We start from the raw sequence: 21206 nt of genomic DNA, 5'->3' as shown, positions 1-21206 counted from the left end.
AAAGTTGGGCCTAACTCGATCGGCTGGTAGATAAATCTTAAATTGACTGATCAACTGCGAGTTTAGCTCGCAGGTGGATATAATCAGATCCGCTGAGGCAACATCTTTTGTAATATTTGGCAATTTCGGGAGAAATAAAGTATTTGGATACAATCTTCGGGTCAAGACGAATACGACCGAGTTAAATTTTGGAAGTATAACTTCGGAATTGGTTTATATTTTAAATGTCAATTATCTAGTTAAAACTTTTAAAAGTTCAACTTCCATTGAAGGTTAGAAATTCTTTAAACCAAAATCTTTTGGAGTATATGAATGAAAGGTTTAAACTTTAAATTTAAATTTGAATGTAACTAGGGTTAGTAGTAGCTTAACCCTATTTTAAAGTCTACAAAATAATATGAGGGGGCGAGCGTAAATTTTGTGGGTAGACGGGATCGGCAGCTGCGTTTGAGCCCAGCCCAGATGTGTAACACGCCATATAGAATAATTCTTAATGTAAATAAATTGAACCTGAATTTTGCCTTTTTTTTATAACATAAAATGTTAGAATCAAATGTGTCGCAAAATTGTGACACTCATAAAAATTGCTCAAGTGGTATCACGTTACAATGTTAGGCAATACATTATCGAAAAACAAATTAAATACTGTCGACTCAGGCCGCTTCTCAAGAGCCCAACTCTATATTACGCAATATAATAACGAGTTTCCTAGATAGCACCCAAAAATATTACTCTGCCAGAGTATACAGTAAATAAAATTCATGCTGCTTCACTTCCTCTTGTTAAATCTGTTACCACCACCTCCGCCACTTTGCTTTCCATTGCCCCTGCTGAAAAATCCCCCTCCACCTCCTCCTCTTCTACCTGAACCGCCCTTGCCGCCTCTGCCGCCGCCAGAGAATCTACTGCCGTCTCTTTTGCCACCCGAAAAGCCACCGCCACCAAATCTGCCACGCCCACTATTACCGCCTCGCCCCTGCTCCTTTTCTTGCAAAGGAGGCAAGCTTTTCGGCACCTCAATAGTCACCATGCTTGCGTTGTCTTGACCTGCGGATGAAACAAAAAAAACAACATTAAGGAGTCAGATCGCTGTGAAGAACACAGGTTCTAACAGGTTTGAGGTAAAAATGTAAGGAGGCACCCTGAACGATAGGCGCCATTCTGAAAGTCTAGCCCTGAAAATTTTGCTGCTTAGCTCATGTATTATCGCCGGGGAAAAAATACTACAGCATATATATCCCTGGCACTAGATTACTGCAAACAGACGCGATTTTAATACCGAGTTTGCAGGAGTATTTGCACGGGTTGGAATATTTGTGAGAGTAAAAGCCCTAAACATATATTGTGATGCAATAGCAAAAGGCTATTAGAATTGGGAGTGCCTCAGTTACCAAATAAAAAATATTTTCATATCAATTGCTAATGGCATGCGCATACTCATTAAAAAATGATTTTTAGCATTACCAACAGCAATGTCAGGCAGAAAACTCGTGGAAGGAAAAGATATATATAAATTAAATGAATGCAAGAAAATCATAGTCTGAAAGGCCATGCAGCGTACCTTCAAGGAATGTATCCACATCATCAGCAGGTACATCAAAAACTGCACCCATTCCATCAGCAGTGAGAGAGAGGCCCTTCACCCCCTCAATCTTCTCATCAGGCAAGAATCTTCTCAAGATACTAAAAGCAAACCTAAAAATATATTAAATAAAAGTACTTTAGACACAAAAATAGGTACCATTGGAGATATTATGAAATAACATAATAATGGATTAAACACTACTGATAAATTCAAATCAAATAGAATATCAAGTTCCAGTACTTACGATGGTGTATAAATAGTTTTCCCTGCCTGAAGAAGTAATGTCACGTAGTTTTCCATGGAAGAGAGCAGCGATCTCTTCTTTATATCAGTGTATCCCTGTGAGAATTTGTAAAGTTAAAAAAGGGGAAAAGTAACATCAACAGATGTGCAGAGGTAAAGAGGACAAGTTCTTACTGCAGCCTTAGCAAGTGCTTTCGCAAGCAAATCCACAGGGGGTAACTGAGAGGCGTTCAAGAGATCCTCTGCTTGCTTCCGGAAAATTGGAACCACGCTGCATTAAAAACCACTTCTTAAATTGATTACACAATAAAAAAGAACACTGGTGAGAGCTATATTTTGAATTTATATAAACATATTTTGGATTGGTAATTCAATAATTAACCTGTCTGAAACACTAGAAATTGCATCTGCTGCTTCAGAACCAGCAGATTCAGCAACATCAGAAGGTTGAGGAGCAGAGATGTGCTCAAACTTAACACCAGATTCCCTTTCAATCCTTGAAATGCTAAATGAATTCCTGGGTTCATAAAGCAAAATAGCAACTCCAGTATTGCCTGAAAATTACTTAGATTTATCAGCAAAACAATTAGCCAGAAACACAAGTATCAAATAGTGATAGCAATATATTTACCTGCCCTCCCAGTACGTCCTGAACGATGGATATAAGCTTCAACATCACGTGGTGGCTCACACTGAAATACAAATACAAGTCCTCAGCATTTCATTTTTTAGCAGACTAAATGTGGTTTTAATCAATGATTGTCCTTATTTGCTGCATTTATTTGCTTCCTTTGCAAAGAAAGCACGAGCGGAGGTTTCAAGGACCAGATTAAATATCATTTTTCAGAAGACTAAAGAGTGGTTTTAATCAATGGTTACGATAGTCTACATTTGCTGCATTCATTTGCCTCCTTGGAAGAGAAAGCATAAGAAGTTTTGATGACCTATTTAGATAATTTTTACAACATTGTGATATTATACGTACAAAATTTCAAGTTACTTATTAAATAAAATTATTCAAGGTACAAAATAATTGATCACCGAAATAAATGAACAATATTATACATATCACATTTGGCATTTTCTACGTATCATATATGATATTCCAAGTATATGAGCAGGTAACGATAGATATCATGCTAAACCTACTTATTTCTGCTTAAATTTTATGATAATAGATTGCTTAATTTGTGTTCCTTATTTCCTTATCAATTATTTTGATGCATTTTATGAGGGACTATCAGCTAACCGCATTCGCATATGCTGATGCATATAAGGATGTATACACTACTTTTTATAACAGTGGGGAAAACACATTTAGCATAAGATGGAGGAATGGTCCATAGTGAAGGGTGAGTCATCTTTATTGTTAAGGTAAAGTTTAGTAAACAAATAGAAGCAAGCTTTTCCTGTATTACAAAAGAAAGATTGACGAGATAGTAGGGTCCAAATTGTGAGAACAGAGCAGCTACATATATTTGGTCCCCCTTCACCCCAGAAATTCAAACGAAAAAAAATAAAAAGGTTGAGAGAGCATCATGTAGCACACAGCCCTCTACAAAAGAATTATTTAAAAGAAAAAACATTACAAATTAATATATATATATAAACAACTGAACAACAAAATATGTCAATGATGGAGCATTTGATGTGAACAACCAAAACAGCAAAATGCTTATAAACATGCGCTAAACTTTATGCTCTAAAGGGAAACCAAAAAACCCTTGATCGTATTCTCGCACTCCTTTGAAGAACAGAGTTTGAGGATGATAAAAAATCATTGACAGTCAAGTTGCAATATTCCCGACAAAATAAGTGATACCTGAATAATCAGCTGTACATCATTAATGTCCAAGCCACGAGCTGCCACATTTGTAGCCACCAAAACTAAAAACCTTCCAGACCTGAATCCAGCAAGGATGACCTGCGTAATATCCACTTATAGAGTTAAAAGAGACAAGTACAAACAGTATCAGTATTGTAGAAAACGAAAATGCTGGAGTACAGCTCTAGGCAATATAACAGAGAATAGTCTTCAGCACTTCAGTAAGTACAACAATATTCTGAGAAATATGATAGCACAACAGAACCAAGAAATCATAATAATCACTTCTATGAATAGTGATGAAAAATCATGCATAGTTAGAAATATGAATATGTAAATATTTACAGTGCTGTTTATCACAAAGAAATATGGATAACTCTACATCCTAAAACTGAAATTTCAAAGTTCCCATTTATATCCTAATGGAAGAGTAACTAAAACCCTAAAGTTGATATGTTTTATTACATCCAACATGTATGATCATCAAATTACTTACTTCACGCTGAGCCTGCATTATGTCTCCATGCAAAGCTCGCGCACCAGGTATCAAGCCAGAAAGTTCTGATGCAGATTCCTTTGTCTCAGTGAAAATAATTGTGCGGCCACCACTGATTAATCAAAGTTTTCAATTAGAAAAATAAAAATAATAAATATCGAGCCAAAGAGAGCAGCAAAAATTTTAAAGATGAGAGCACACGATTTCACTATACTAACCGGCTATAACACCGAATGATATCCGGAATAATCTGAGGCATTGCTTTACGAGTGCAGGGAAGAACTAGATGTCTAACACTTGCACTAGCCTTCAACTTCTCATTACCAACAAGATCAACTGTTTTCTTACCAGATTTCAGAAAGTTCACGGAAATCTAAAAATTCAAAAATATATCAGAAAGTTTCAAAAAATAATAATAAGGAGAATAAATCCCCTAACTGGAATTTTCAAAATCTCAACAATAATAGCCGCAGTTTGATTTTTGAAACAAACCTTCTGCACCCAGCCAGGCAGAGTAGCACTAAAAAGGAGTGTCTGAACTTTGCTAGCATCCTCAACCTTGTCTGTAACACAACTCATTAATAACAAATTAGCGAGAATCAAGAAGACTGGATACATTATTAGTTTTAGCCTACACTTAAATTGTCATATAAGAACATAAAGGCCTGACATTCAAATACAAAGAAGAACGACCATGGTCATTTCAATTTGTCGAATGGTAACATATAAATTTGTTGATCTTCAACATGCGGTAAAAATGAATTTCTGCAAGTCTTCAAATGTATTTTTAGCACCAATTGTACTAAAAGAACCTTCAAAATGGTTGCATATGGAAAACTAAAGATGGTTTGCACCAGAAAAACATCTCATAGTTCTCCATATGTAATGATTATGCAAAGCTCATTCAATTATAAGCTTTTAAATATACTTGCATAATTAATCAAAATCTTCATGAAATTAGCTATCCGTTGAAAACTGATTATTAACCAGGAAAAGTAATCAAATGCTTATCTCCTCCCATCAGTATCAATACAATGTAACCTACAAATACAACTAACAAAAACAAAAATAGAAATACATACTAAGAATAAGCTCAACATCTTCGACAAAGCCCATATTGAGCATTTCATCAGCTTCATCAAGGATGCGGAACTTCAACGATTTCAAATCAAGAGTTCCTCGCTCTATATGATCCTGTACCAGATTAGCAAAGAAAATGATCATATGTTAGATAAGGACAACTTTAAAGAATCAAATTGGAAAAAAAAAACAAAGGCAGGTGATTACTTTTATCCTCCCAGGCGTTCCAACAACTATATCAACCCCTCTTTTAAGGGCAAGCTCCTGACTACGAAAAGGAGACCCCCCATATAAACAGCATGAAGACAGCCCCACTGCTCCACCATAAAATTCGAAGTCAGCATGTACCTGAAAAAGAGGGTAACGTAGCATATAAAACAAAAGTGCAGATGATACGCAGATTCAATGTAAGTTGATCTGGCTCCAGCTCTACCTGATTTGCCAGCTCCCTAGTTGGCAGAAGTACCAACACACTTGGCGGCCATCCATAACCCGTTTTTCTAGATGCCTTATGTTTCCCATTTGTCAAAGACTCCAGTATAGGCAACACAAATGCCAAAGTTTTACCCTGTCATAGGAAAACACAGTTAACAAATCAACATTGTTGGTAAACAGGAAAAAAGGTATGCGATAAGGACAAAGAAAATCATACAAAGTTAGGAATAGCATTCTAGATCTCAAATCAAAGCAACATAGCAATATAGCAGAAAGAAATTAAGACATTAAAATGTTAAAATTAAGACATTAAAATGTTACATCTATATCCATTTCGTAACATACACTACGGTGTGAACTAAAAGTACAAAAATGAAACTGAAATAGTTATTTTGAAGAAAAAACACTACAAAGATCAGTTATGCTTGTAAAATCTAACATATAATTTACATTATAGTGGACGAAATAGGGATGAAAAAAGTGCTCTAACTGAATTTAGAAATAAAGAAGGAAAAACATATTGCGTATAGACTGCTTAATAGCAAGTTAGGACATCGCCGGCATATGCACAATGTTAGAAAACGGTTGGTGCAATTAAATAGCATCAGCAAGAACTTATTAAAGACTCACCACACCTTCAAAACACCAGCAGAAATTGCATATTACGTGTGTCTAGCAATATCTTAGTGAAGAAATTTTTAACTCTTATCTAATGTCCAAACAACAAAATTCAGATCATCCATGATCTCCATTACTCTAGTAAACCAGCATGCTCTCCTGGAAGCTTGATTCGATCAATAAAAGATGAAACAACCGCCACAAGTAGCTCATATTTGAACCATATAAATGACATGCTGTGGAGAATCCAAAAGCAATTGTACGAACAGGTTTAATCAGCCTATAAATACACTTGCTGACGTAGCACAAAGTGGGATTGTACTGTGATTTGATAGGGAAACCAAAGGGAGAAGAAAGAAAGGGTTTTGATTTGAATTGTGGTCTACTGCCGCAGTTTAAGAAAAACCATAGGGTGGTATAAGTAAAAGAAGTTGTAAATGATTGAGGATGTATTACAGTATGATATTAACATGTAAGCAAATCTTGTTAGGAATGAACCAAATTTCATGTCCTAACCAATTAACTGCAGCAAGTAACAAGAATATGGAGGAACATATCAACAGCAAATAACACGTAAGCAATATGCAGTGTTGCGTGAGGCGCAAAAAGGCGCAAAGGCCTTCTCGAGCCTAGGCGTGAGGCGCACTACGAGGCGCGCGCCTCAAGAAGGTAAGGCACGCACCTCAAGAAGGTGAGTTGCGCGCCTGAAGAAGATGAGGTGCACTTCTAATAAAAATAAAACACTCTAAACAAGCCTAGTTTAAATTGATGTTTTACAAAAAAAAATCCAAAATAGTATACAAAAACAAAATAATCATAAAAAATAAAGAAATCACATGCATAAATGTTCTCAAACTAAAACAAAAAAAAAATTATGTTTCAACTTTCAACGTAAAAGTACTTGCTACCTTGTTGCCATTGGGGGGAAGAGAGAGAGACCAAGAGAATAGGGGAAGAAATGGTTCAAATTAGGAAATTTTTTAATCCCTTAACAATTTAAAATATATTGAAAAAATTCAAGACCCGAAAACCCAAACTCAAGACCTATTAAACTTAAACATTACAAGGCACGTCTGAGGCGCGCGCCTCATAGCCTAGGCGCACGACTTAGAGAGCGCCTCGCGCATAGGCACCGAGGCCAGCGCCTCAGGGGCGCCTTTTCAAACACTGGCAATATGTCACGACCAAATTTGTGGTAACGTTCCCACCTTGCTCATTTGAATTGTTTCAGTATATTTCTAGGTACAAGTGGTGTGATAAGTTCAAGTTGCAATATCAATAGTTTGATTATGATAATGCAGGTGGGCTACTCACATTTCAACAAACAAAAAAGGGGGTTGAGAAGGCATTTTTCTCTAGAAAGCTATTCTTGCAGTACATGACCAATACCCACAAGCATGATCGACATAACAAGATGGAGACTAAAGCCTTCGGCATTGTTTATCTGTCCAAAAGGGATGATCTCGTGTACTTGCAGTTATGGAAGAAGCAAGAGAATCAATAAATGACAATAGAGGGTTCTACTGAAACAGAAAAGAGACCCTTAATATGCAGTGCAAAGTATCATTCTTCTAGAAATTCAGGTGCCGTAATTTTCAATATCCGGTACTGGAAAATTCGAAACTCAAACATACTGTAAACTGAACCATAGAAGCAGTGCAAAACAGCAAAATCTATCAAATAAAAGAAATTATACAGTTTCCCTCCCAAAGACAGATAAAATCAAAGCAAAGCAACACCAAAGACAGACACACTACTTTGAATCAGTAACCTAACAATTATGTTCAATCCCTGTAAGATTAGTTAACTGTTTTGTCCTTTCACAGTTTAAATTGATAATCTCCTCAAGCAATTAACAAGAACACAATAAAACTAAAATCAATCTATTATGTATTACATCCGTTTTACTTTTGCATATTTTGTTTGTGTTGCGCGTCCATATAATGAGAAAATCAAAAAACGAAGCAGGCATAAACATCAAAAGAAAACCCTACCTGACCAGTCCGCGCCCGACCAACCAAATCAGATCCGTCAAGAATTAGATCGAACGTCATAGCCTGGATCGGGAACAGCGCCTTAATCCCCTTGGACTTCAATCGATCCCCCAAGGCCTTCGATATCCTGAAATTGGACAGGGCGTTCGGATCCCCGGCGCCGTCCTCCTCTCCGCTCGCCGTGACTTCTCCGTCGTCATCGGACGCCCTCCCTTCCTTCTTCATCAGCTTCGGCTTCTTCGGCGGCGCCGCCACGGGCTCTCCGACGTCGGAGCTGGTATCGCTCTTGTCATCGTCATCAGAGGCCTTTCTCTTCTTCTTCTTCTTCTCCTCCTCCTCCTTCACCTCTTTACCCCCCGAGGCGGTGGCGGCGTCGTTGTTTTCGATCTCACCATCAGAGGATTCGGCGTCCTTGGACTTCTTCTTCTTCTTCTTCTTGTTCTTCTTCTCCTCGTCCACGATCTCAGGCGCCGTGGATTCGAGCTTCTTAAGCCTCTTCTGCTTCGACATCTTCGCCTCCTCAGCTTCGGGGGAGGAGGAGAGCGGTAGAGAAGGCATGGCGATTCGAAGAAGAAGAGAGGGTGGAGATCGGGGAAGAAGGGTGGCGGATTACAACTCCTGCGAAAATCTGCAGGAGGAAAGAGGAGGCGCAGAGAATTAGGGTTTTAATATTTATAGGCTGGACGAGAGATGGAAGCCCTAGAATTTGGCACGTTGGCGCCGCGTGCCAAGTGCCAACTAGGCCTTTCGTCCGTAGAAACCCCAGGAGATGGGAAGCGGTATTTTTTCTCTTGTTAATTATTATTTATTTATAATAATTTACAATTTATAATTTAAATAAAGGCCAATTTGCATAAAAAATTTATTTATTTTGGGCTTTTGCAAAATTGGACCATATTTTTTATTTTTGCAGATTCGGTCCGCTTTTTCTACCGCCTGACTAAAATGCCCCTCCTATACAATAGCCACCCGCGTATTTCTTGACATACGTATACTACCCTACTACCCTGCCGTACGGTCTGGCGCGCATTAAATGCGCCGCTTCCGCCTTACGCAATCTCGCACATTTCTCGGAACCCGGACCACATCCGCCCCCGCTATTCGCCGGCCCCGCTGTTTCCTGTTCGGCTTTAAGACTTTAATACAATTACTCACGATAAATGACAAAATCTGTACGGCCCGCGACAGGGATAATAGTGCAACGCAAAGAACAACACCAGAAAAAATAGTGCAACATACCTTCTAACAGTGCATCTCTAGGCAACCTCTCCTTAACCAGATAAAATTTTACTTTTCTATTTCTTAATATAATCTGAACATAAAAGTGCAGAAGAACGGCGTCCCCTCCAAATGCAGGCGAAGCTTCGGCGGCGTAGGACGGTCGCTGCGGCGTACGCGGTCGGCGATGTGCGATATAAGAGTCGACGTGCCAGGAAGATCGCCGGCGGGACTGGACGGTCGCCGGCGGGGTTCGGAGTTCGAGAGGCGCGACATAACAGCTAAACGATTGTATAAAGTTTTCCTATAAAAGATCACGCGTTCTTTTAACTGTTAAATAAGTTGACAGTTAAATGTGAATAATAGTGCAAGGCAGTGTGATTACAGAACAATATTTTTCAAAAGAGTGCAAAGAAGCTTGTAAGAGTGCAATACGGGGAATAACTGTGTAATGGATTAAAAAACGAGTGCAACGAAACTTGTAAGAGTGCAATACCGTAGTAATACCAGTGCAATGTTTAGAAAAAGACTCGTACTAAGGGGCCGTTTGGTTGGATGTAGTTGCAGAAACAGTGTAGTTGGAAATACATGCAGTTGCAAATGCTGCAGTTGTAACTACACCTAGTCTGTTTGGTTTTACGCAGTTGCAACTGCTGCAGTTACATTTCTTCTGTTTGGTAATATGAAGCTGATAGTTGTATTTATAAATTTTGTCACCTCTTCAGNGGGGTCGGAGCTGGTATCGCTCTTGTCATCGTCATCAGAGGCCTTTCTCTTCTTCTTCTTCTTCTTCTCCTCCTCCTCCTTCACCTCTTTACCCCCTGAGGCGGTGGCGGCGTCGCTGTTTTCGATCTCGCCATCAGAGGATTCAGCGTCCTTGGACTTCTTCTTCTTCTTCTTCTTGTTCTTCTTCTCCTCGTCCACGATCTCAGGCGCTGTGGATTCGAGCTTCTTAAGCCTCTTCTGCTTCGACATCTTCGCCTCCTCAGCGTCGGGGGAGGAGGAGAGCGGTAGAGACGGCATGGCAATTCGAAGAAGAAGAAGAGGGGGTGGAGATCGGGGTGGCGGGTTACAACTCCTGCGAAAATCTGCAGGAGGAAAGAGGAGGCGAAGAGAATTAGGGTTTTAATATTTATAGGCTGGACGAGAGATGGAAACCCTAGAATTTGGCACGTTGGCGCCGCGTGCCAAGTGCCAACTAGGCCTTTCGTCCGTAGAAACGCCAGGAGATGGGAAGCGGTATTTTTTCTCTTGTTAATTATTATTTATTTATAATTTACAATTTATAATTTAAACAAAGGCCAATTTGCATAAAAAATTCACTTATTTTGGACTTTTGCAAAATCGGATCATCTTTTTCATTTTTGCAGATTCGATCCGCTTTTTCCACCGCCTGACCAAAATGCCCCTCCTATACAATAGCCGCCCGCGTATTTCTTGACATACGTATACTACCTTACTACCCTGCCGTACGGTCTGGCGCGCATTAAATGCGCCGCTTCCGCCTTATGCAATCTCGCACATTTCTCGGAACCCGGACCACATCCGCCCCCGCTATTCGCCGGCCCCGCTGTTTCCTATTCGGGTTTAAGACTTTAATACAATTACTCACGATAAATGACAAAATCTGCACGGCCCGCAACAGGGATAATAGTACAACGCAAAGAACAACACCAGGAAAAATAGTGCAACATACCTTCTAACAGTGCATCACTAGGCAACCTTTCCTTAACCAGGCAAAATTTTACTTTTTTATTTCTTAATATAATCTGAACATAAAAGTGCAGAAGAACGGCGTCCCCTCCAAATGCAGGCCAAGCGTCGGCGGCGCAGGACAGTCGCTGCGGCGTACGCGGTCGGCGATGTACGATATAAGAGTCGGCGTGCCAGAAAGCTCGCTAGCGGGACTGGACGGTAGCCGGCGGGGTTCGGAGTTCGAGAGGCGCGACATAACGGCTAAACGATTGTATAAAGTTTTCCTATAAAAGATCACGCGTTCTTTTAACTGTTAAATAAGTTGACAGTTAAACGCGAATAATAATGCAAGGCAGTGTGATTACAGAACAATATTTTTCAAAAGAGTGCAAAGAAGCTTGTAAGAGTGCAATACGGGGAATAACAGTGTAATGGATTAAAAAACGAGTGCAACGAAACTTGTAAGAGTGCAATACCGTAGTAATACCAGTGCAATGTTTAGAAAAAGACTCGTACTAAGCTTGTAAGGGTGCGTTGGAGAGGTGGATACAACGTATAAAAATTCTGCAACTTTAAACGCCGAGAATAGTGCAACGCAAGGTGGGGTGAAATGAAATTTATATTTAAAGAAGTCTTTAAGTGGTGTAACTCAGATCAAAAGAGTTCAAGATTCTCCGCTAAAGCGTGTAACAGTACGTTATGTAGCACAAAATTTTCACAGAATTGGTATTAACATGAACATAATAGTGCAAAAATGGTCGAAATTTATATTATACTATGATGTAAACAGTGCAACATTGTTTAGTAAATATTGTAACTAGTAAATAGTGTAACAAATTCCTAAGGAGTACATTAATTTGTGAACAAGAATTATATTTTCTTTAAAGCCGAGTACATGATTTTATAAAAGTTTGCAAAATACAAAAAGAATTTGCCTACAATGCAAAATTCTATTACATCAACTATAACAAACTGAACATAATATAATTATTTAACAGAAATATGTAATCATCGAAGCTTGTCTGCAATTCCACGCGCACATAGCCTAAGGTAACAGGTATAGGCCAGGGGAGACTTCTGCAGGAGACTGCGATGAGGAGATTGCTAAGAGGAGACTGCGAGGAGGAGACTGCGAGGAGGAGACTGCCGAAGGAGACTGCAACTAGGAGGAAGGTCGTTCGGAAGGGTAGATCTAGCAACGAGGCGTTAAGATTGATTTGCACTATCTGGAGTGTTTTATTTGCCTCAAGCCCTTTGGAGCTCCGCTCAATCAGCATAACATAAGAATCCATCAATAACAATAAAGATCTACAAGAATTTAAGAATCTGTATGAGAGGAGGGCCAATGGGCTCGTGGGAAATAAAGCACTCCAGATAGTGTGAATCAATATTAACGCCTCGTTGCTGGATGGTACCCTTCGGAGCGAGCCGCCTACTCCACGAACTCTGCTTCGGCTCCCTTCGGAGCGAGCCGCCTACTTCTCGAACTCTGCTTCGGCCATCTACCGTCGTTGCCTAAACGTCATGGACGAACTGTAGCCTGGTACCGGTCGTTGTGGCGCCTGCGGCGACTCATCTCTTCGTAAAGGCGACGAGGTTAAGGCGACGCAACTATTGGTCAAGGATGCGAAGGCGAGGAACGGCGTTCCCGGCAGGAGGAAGCGGCGCGGCGGAGTAGGAGGAGGCTCCATCTCGTACTTCGGCACTGTGCTTCCTCTTGCAGGGAATGCCATTGTCGATTCACCTCCTTTACCAAAGGTTGTGTCTCCATAAAGGGAGATGCATCTGAAGAACCGATGTTTAAACAAAACGAATCGTCGGCTGACAAACCCGCCGGTGCCTCTTCTCCTCACTTAACCGAATATAACGTACACGTCATTCTTCGTGCCTGCCACTAGCATTAAAATGCGACAGGGATTAACCGTGCGACGCGCACGGCGATTAATAGTGCAACGTAGGTTAAAAGCCTACAACGGTGATTGTAATGGTGCAATATGGTCGACAAAATAGTTCAAGGATTTCAGGAAGCGGAGGCGTCGGAGAAGATTCCAAACAGCAAACACTCGGTGTGTCGAATAGCGTGGAATATTACGTTAAATGCGCTGGGGCGCATTTAATGCTTGCGGAAGCGTATGTACAGTAACGTGTACGTTATAGTGTCTCTCCGGTGAGGCGAAAGGAAACGGTTCGCAACGCGGTTAATAGTGCAACGTAGGGTAAAATAGTAGAACAAAGTTCATAAGGGTGCAACTATGTCACCATAATAGTATAATGGATTCATGGAACAGCAAACACATGTTCTAGCGAATAGTGTGGATATACACTCCCAGCGCAGCGCGCATTTAATGCTTCTAAAAGTACGTAGCGTAACGTCTACGTTATAGCGTCTCTTCTGTGAGGATAGGAGACACCGGCGGTTATATCGAAGCTACCTCGGGAAAAGTAAAAGTGACTATTCAAACATACTTTGGTTTTGTTTAAATATGGCTTCCGCAGTTTCATATTAACGTTTCCCAAGCTAGTTGATAACAATAACATAATAGTGCAATTCCTTATTAATGTTTCCTAGGCTAGATAAAAACATGAACATAATAGTGCAAAAAAGCTGAAATATTATAAAATGAAGTAAACAGTGCAACAATGTTTGATAAAAAAGAGTAACTTGTAAATAGTGTAACAAATTCGTAAGGAGTACATTAATCTGTGAACTAGAATTACATTATCTGTAAAGCCGATTACATGATTTTATAGTACTTAATAAAATACAAACATGATTTTATCACAATGCAACCATCTATTACATCAACTATAACAATCTCTTCATAAGATTGATTATGTAATCATTGAAGTTTATCTGCAAATCCATGATCAAATAGCCGATGCAAACAGGTATTGGCCAAAGGAGACTGCCGAAGGAGACTGCTAGGAGGAGGAGGAGGCTCGATTGGAAGGGTACGATCGATTCAGCAACGAGACGTTAAGGTTGATTCGCACTATCTGGAATGTTTCATTTGCTTTGGGCAATTTGGAGCTCCGCTCTACCATGAAACAGACAGTACAGACAGAAAAATATTANTAGCACAAAATTTTCACAGAATTGGTGTTAACATGAACATAATAGTGCAAAAATGGTCGAAATTTATATTATACTATGATGTAAACAGTGCAACATTGTTTAGTAAATATTGTAACTGATAAATAGTGTAACAAATTCCTAAGGAGTACATTAATTTGTGAACAAGAATTACTTTTTCTTTAAAGCCAAGTACACGATTTTATAGAAGTTTGCAAAATACAAAAAGAATTTGCCTACAATGCAAAATTCTATTACATCAACTGTAACAAACTAAACATAATATAATTATTTAACAGAAATATGTAATCATCGAAGTTTGTCTGCAATTTCATGCGCACATAGCCTAAGGTAACAGGTACAGGCCAGGGGAGACTTCCGCAGGAGACTCCGAGGAGGAGATTGCTAAGAGGAGACTGCGAGGAGGAGACTGCCGAAGGAGACTGCAACTAGGAGGAAGGTCGTTCGGAAGGGTAGATCTAGCAACGAGGCGTTAAGATTGATTTACACTATCTGGAGTGCTTTATTTGCCTCAAGCCCTTTGAAGCTCCGCTCTACCATGAAACAGACAGTTCAATCAGCATAACATAAGAATCCATCAATAACAATAAAGATCTACAGGAATATAAGAACCTGTATGAGAGGAGGGCCAATGGGCTTGTGGCAAATAAAACACTCCAGATAGTGCGAATCAATCTTAACGCCTCATTGCTGGATGGTACCCTTCGGAGCGAGCCGCCTACTCCACGAACTCTGCTTCGGCTCCCTTCGGAGCGAGCTGCCTACTTCTCGAACTCTGCTTCGGCCATCTACCGTCGTTGCCTAAACGTCATGGACAAACTGTAGCCTGGTACCAGTCGTTGTGGCGCCTGCAGCGACTCATCTCTTCGTAAAGGCGACGAGGTTAAGGCGACGCAACTATTGGTCAAGGATGCGAAGGCGATGAATGGCGTTCCCGGCAGGAGGAAGCGGCGCGGCGGAGTAGGAGGAGGCTCCATCTCGTACTTCGGCGCTGCGCTTCCTCTTGCAGGGAACGCCGTTGTCGATTCACCTCCTTCACCAAAGGTTATGTCTCCGTAAAGGAAGATGCATCTGAAGAACTGATATTTAAACAAAACGAATCGTCGGCTGACAAACCCGCCGGTGCCTCTTCTCCTCACTTAACCAAATATAACGTACACGTCATTCTTCGTGCCTGCCACTAGCATTAAAATACGACAGGGATTAACCGTGCGACGCGCACAGCGATTAATAGTGCAACGTAGGTTAAAAGACTACAACGGTGATTGTAATGGTGCAATGTGGTCAATAGAATAGTTCAAGGATTTCAGGAAGCGGAGGCGTCGGAGAAGATTCTAAACAGCAAACACTCGGTGTGTCGAAGAGCGTGGAATATTACGTTAAATGCGCAGGGGCGCATTTAATGCTTGCTGAAGCATATGTACAGTAACGTGTACGTTATAGTGTCTCTCCGGTGAGGCGAAAGGAAACAGTTCGCAACGCGGTTAATAATGCAACGTAGGGTAAAATAGTAGAACAAAGTTCATAAGGGTGCAACTATGTCAACATAATAGTATAATGGACTCATGGAAGAGCAAACACATGTTCTGGCGAATAGCGTGGATATACGCTCCCAGCGCAGCATGCATTTAATGCTTCTAAAAGTACGTAGCGTAACGTCTACTTTATAGCGTCTCTTCTGTGAGGATAGGAGACACCGGCGGTTATATCGAAGCTGCCTCGGGAAAAGTAAAAGCGACTATTCAAACATACTTTGGTTTTGTTTAAATATGGCTTCCGCAGTTTCATATTAACGTTTCCCAAGCTAGTTGATAACAATAACATAATAGTACAATTCCTTATTAACGTTTCCTAGGCTAGATGAAAACATGAACATAATAGTGCAAAAAAGCTGAAATTAATATTATAAAATGAAGTAAACAGTGCAACAATGTTTGATAAAAAAGAGTAACTTGTAAATAGTGTAACAAATTCGTAAGGAGTACATTAATCTGTGAACTAGAATTACATTATCTGTAAAGCCGATTACATGATTTTATAGTACTTAATAAAATACAAACATGATTTTATCACAATGCAACCATCTATTACATCAACTATAACAATCTCTTCATAAGATTGATTATGTAATCATCGAAGTTTATCTGCAAATCCATGATCAAATAGCCGACGCAAACAGGTATTGGCCAAAGGAGACTGCCGAAGGAGACTGCTAGGAGGAGGAGGAGGTTCGATCGGAAGGGTACGATCGATTCAGCAACGAGGCGTTAAGGTTGATTCGCACTATCTGGAATGTTTCATTTGCTTTGGGCAATTTGGTGCTCCGCTCTACCATGAAACAGACAGTACAGACAGAAAAACATTAGAATCCAACGATAAGAATAAATATCTGCAAGAAATTAAGAAACTGTATGAGATGAGAGTAGGGCCAATGGGCTCCTAGCAAATAATACACTCCAGAGAGTGCGAATGTTCTCTACGTAAAGGCGAGGAGGTTAAAGCAAGGCCAATATTGAAAGTTTTGAGGAGCCCAAGGATCTATCTAGATTGTATCTATCACCTAGAGGGGGGTGAATAGGTGTAACGGCCAAAAACCACAAATCTCGATGCAATAAAAATAAATGCGGAAAATAAAAAGCACACCGAGATTTACGTGGGAAAACTCCAACTTGGAGAAAAACCCACGGGACCAACACGCGAAAAAATAATTCACTAAGAGAAAAGATTACAAGGTGATTACCGACTCCACGGACTCAACCTCTCTTAACCTCCTATGAATCTTCGCGCTACCCTCCGGGTTGTCCACGCCCTCACGTTCGAATCCACGAACGCCTCCACTTCGAATCCACGAAGCTTCAATCACGCCGAATCCACGACGCCACTCGAATCCACGAGCCAACGATCCGAATCCACGAACCGCCTTTGTTCACGCCGAATCCACGACGCCGTTCATGAAGAGCATCATGATTATGGTGATCCTTCGCTTAGGAGTATCGTAGAAAACCAGGGAATAGAACTCCAAGCGAAGCGGAGATCAAATCGACATATAGAGAATGCGAAACGATATCTCGATTTGATCTAAAGAGGCTAATTTGTAGAAAATAGGTTTAGAATGAAATCCGAGCCTCTAGGGTTTCTCAAACATGTATTCTTATGATGCTTGATGTGTTAGAGAAGCCCAATAGCTTATTTATAGACTTTAGAATCAATTGGAGTCGGATTAGAAAGTTTTCACGATTTTACACTGTGTACCGGTACACTTTAGGCTGTCACCGGTTACACGATGACGGAACGAAAAACCTGCGTAATGCTGTAACCGGTGACAAGTCGCTTGCTGTACCGGTACAGATTTTGTACCGGTACACTTTCAATGTGTACCCGTACACAGTGTGTAACCGGTGACACTTTCATGTGTACCCGTACACAGTGCAAATTTCAGCCTTTGCACTGTTTCGGGTTTCACAACGTTCCGAGGCACTTTCTAATCCATTAAACTTTGAGTTTATGATTCTAATGCCTATAACTAAGTATGAATCACCAGTAACATGAATTAAAACTCTACCTTTACGTCGTGATTCACATTGTGAGCAATTTTTCACAATCTTCGAAATCTTGAATTCTTCAATCTTCATCAATCCGCTTCGATCCTTCAAGACTCCGATTCACTTCACGAAATTTGCCAATACAAAGTCCTTAACAATCTCCCCCTTTGGCAATTTCGTGACAAAACTCACAAAACTCAAAAATTACATCATAAAGAAAAACGAAGTTCAATTGTCATCACCAAAACATTGAACTCCTCGCGTGTAATCCAAATACAATTTGAAACTCAAAATTACAACAAAAACTCCTAAAATAGACTCTATGACTTAAACGCAATTAGGAGTCTTGAAGTCTTGATTTCCTGCAAAACAATTCATTAAAAAATGATTAACCTTAAATTCTTATACCTTCTCCCCCTTTGTTCACATCTCGATCACATCTCCCCCTTTGTTCTTGAACTCATCATCCTCAGCTTAGTTCATTGCCTGTTCATCCATGCTCATCCATGCTCTCCCCTGTTCATCTACTCTCTCCCCCTTTTTGTCAAAAATTGCCAAAATAAAGCAAATAAATAGAGAAAACATACTAAAAAGCAGAAGAGTAGTCTAGTCATAGATACAGGCCTAAACAAAAATAAAAACATGCAAAGAAAAGACAAGCAAACAAAACTAAAACATCGTCCTAAAAAGTAAACATAGTAAAGTAGCAAGACTAAGTGCAAGGAAGAGATCACTCCGTGTCCTCGTCATCATCATCATCATCATCTCCAGCGGCAGCTCCAGAACCTCCTGCACCTGAAGCTCCAGTAGACGGAGGGATAAGAGGATGTCGTGAAGTAGACCTAGTATAGGCAGGCTGAGGAGGGAAGATATCGTCATGTCGACAGCCCAACTTGTCCATCATCCTCTTCATACCCACTTCCACCTTTCTAGCGAGATCAGCCACTTTCTTCTTTAAAGATCGCACTTCATGGCGAAGTGATTCTCCCCCTGAACTGGAAGATCCTTCTCGCTCTGCACGTGGTGGAGGTGCCTGGCTAGGAGCTGCTCGAGATGGTCCTTTTGCTTGCTGGAACGTCTTTAGAATGCTGACTGACTTGGCCCAAGTAACAGCATCAATTGGACCAAGACCAAAATCATACTTGTCACAAGAAACATCCACTCCATTGTCCTGTAGAATCCGTGTGATCAAAAGAGGAAATGGAAGTAAATCTCGACGAGCAGAAGCCTGAATAACATGAATCATCCGCTGCCACATCAGAAAGGGAATGTTGATGTTCAGTCCAGATGCTTGCCCCGGGTGACCAAGTAGAAACAGTAGAAGCAAACGATCCCAACGAATTCTCTTTGTTCCAATCGTTGGTTGCACATTGTAGCTCAAGACCAAGGACAGTAGATGATACTCTGGTCGCAAATCCTTGGACTCTACATAAGCACGATTCGTTTGCACACCAGCTTTGCAGATAGCTGCTACAACGATATCCCAGTGAGATGATGACTGAAATCCTCTTGAAGTATAAAGAAGACCCGTCGTGTCCACATTCATCCCCAGAAGCTCTCCAATAGTATATGGGGTAACGACGACCCTCTGCTGTCGGACGACTGTCTCAAAAAGATAAGTCCCGGTCTCCTCGTCTTCTGCAAGTACCTTCCCGTTCATATAGAACTCACGAATGAGTTCCACACAAAAAGGAGCCCGAGCAGGAACCCTACCAACTGGCTCAATAGGAACCCACTGAAGTAGTCGTCCAAAGTCAGGAACGTCATGTATAAGATCACTGAAGTTAACATAACGCTCCGCAATGCAAGACTTGCTCATGTACATCCTTCGTCGCTCAGGAGGAACATCCGCAGCATGCTTCGACCGAGTTTCTCTTGCACGAGAACCACCGCCACGTGAGGATTCGCCAACTATTCCTTTGCCCTTATCAAGAGCACCAACAGGTTCTTCTGCCTCTTCAGGAAAGCTTTCCTGATAATCCGGATCAGACCCGGACGCCTCTTCCGTTGTACGTGCCCGCTTAGAGGCCCCTCGACGACCTCTACCACCACCTCGACCACGTCTCGTAGCCATCAGCACCAAAATCAGCAATACGAATGAAAACGCCATTTTTCCTATACAAAAATTAACCTCGCATGAACAAAATCTTAAAAAAAATCTGTAAAAATAGCGAAAAAATTTCTAATAACATTAGAATACATACAAATGCTATTTCTAACCAGATCATGCAAAAAATTTCGTCAAAAAATGACATTTTACAAAAATCCCGAAATTACATGAAAAATGAAGCTTAGAACATTGATCGGCGAAAAATAACGTGTTTAGATGTGATTCAAGTTTTCTAGAAGCAAGATAATGTCCTTAAGCACTGATCTACAGCAAAAAATTGCATCAAAAACGATCAAAAACAGAGATCTATGCATGAACTCGAAATTTTACGAAAAATAAACATGAACGCGATGAAACGATTAAATCCAAGCTAAATACTCACAAATTTCTAAGGGAAAACGTGTAGATCTGCAAGAGGAAGGCTCCAGAGATTTTTAGAGAGAGAGAAATCGAGGTTTGGTTTAGATTAGAGAGAGAACAATAGCTCTGTAATCGGATATATATCCGCGGCTACAGTACCCGTACCGGTACTGGATTGTGTACCGGTACACGATCTCAGATTTCGAAAATTTTCTTTAAAAATCCATCAAATTCAAATTAATTTCATATAAATTAAGGCTTTTACTCCAAAAATTATTATAATGAAAATAAGATATTATAAAATTTTAAAATCCATCAAAACATCAAAATTTCATTATCAAAAATTATTTAATAATTCAAAACCATCAAGACGTAAGTTGATGAAAAATGATTTTTAGAAATTCAATAAAATTGACACCAATTTGTCGTAACATGTTCAAAATAGAGATTTAACCAATACGGTACCGGGGCTGGCTCTTTGAGCATCTTTTTCAAACTAACACCTTATTACTCCGAAAAATCTAAAATATTCATTTTATTTTTTTTCATCCTTTTATGCTTCTCAATTAATCTTCATATGGTAGTTTCACACACTTGCCGGACGACCGGGGTGGTAGCTCTTTCCTACATGTGGTGGTAGTTTTCACACTCCTTTTGAATGTAACTCTTTCCACATCTTTTCAAACATAGGAGTATCTTTTTCTCCCCCTTTTTTTTTAAATTTTAAACAATTTCAAACTCCCCCTAAATTAGACAATCTCACAGTTGAAAGTAATTTTGACGAATTTTAGTCAATTAGAGAATATCCATTCATCATATCCAACACTCACAACCAAGATGAATCAATCACCAAGAAATCAAATTTGATTTCAAAATTTTGATGAATTTATGCATTAAGAAATCATATATTA

At 40.1% G+C, this 21206-nt stretch overlaps 1 protein-coding gene across 1 annotated transcript; it reads right to left on the bottom strand.

The window, feature by feature from the left end:
- Nucleotides 505-10612, bottom strand: LOC109728655 (DEAD-box ATP-dependent RNA helicase 7). Its single transcript, XM_020259117.1, has 15 exons — nt 10222-10612; nt 8277-8541; nt 5663-5797; nt 5437-5577; nt 5232-5343; nt 4642-4712; nt 4368-4522; nt 4150-4261; nt 3651-3752; nt 2460-2520; nt 2211-2382; nt 2003-2099; nt 1830-1924; nt 1562-1695; nt 505-1047 (listed from the first exon to the last, which is right to left on the bottom strand). The coding sequence occupies exons 1-15, from the start codon at nt 10515-10517 to the stop codon at nt 770-772; spliced, it is 2226 nt and encodes a 741-aa protein (XP_020114706.1). The 5' UTR covers nt 10518-10612; the 3' UTR covers nt 505-769.

The sequence above is a fragment of the Ananas comosus genome, linkage group 24 (genome assembly GCF_001540865.1).
Source record: "Ananas comosus cultivar F153 linkage group 24, ASM154086v1, whole genome shotgun sequence".
NCBI classification, from domain to species: Eukaryota; Viridiplantae; Streptophyta; class Magnoliopsida; order Poales; family Bromeliaceae; genus Ananas; species Ananas comosus.
Note: the sequence above shows the minus strand (reverse complement) of the source record. Positions and strands in the feature narration are given on the sequence as shown.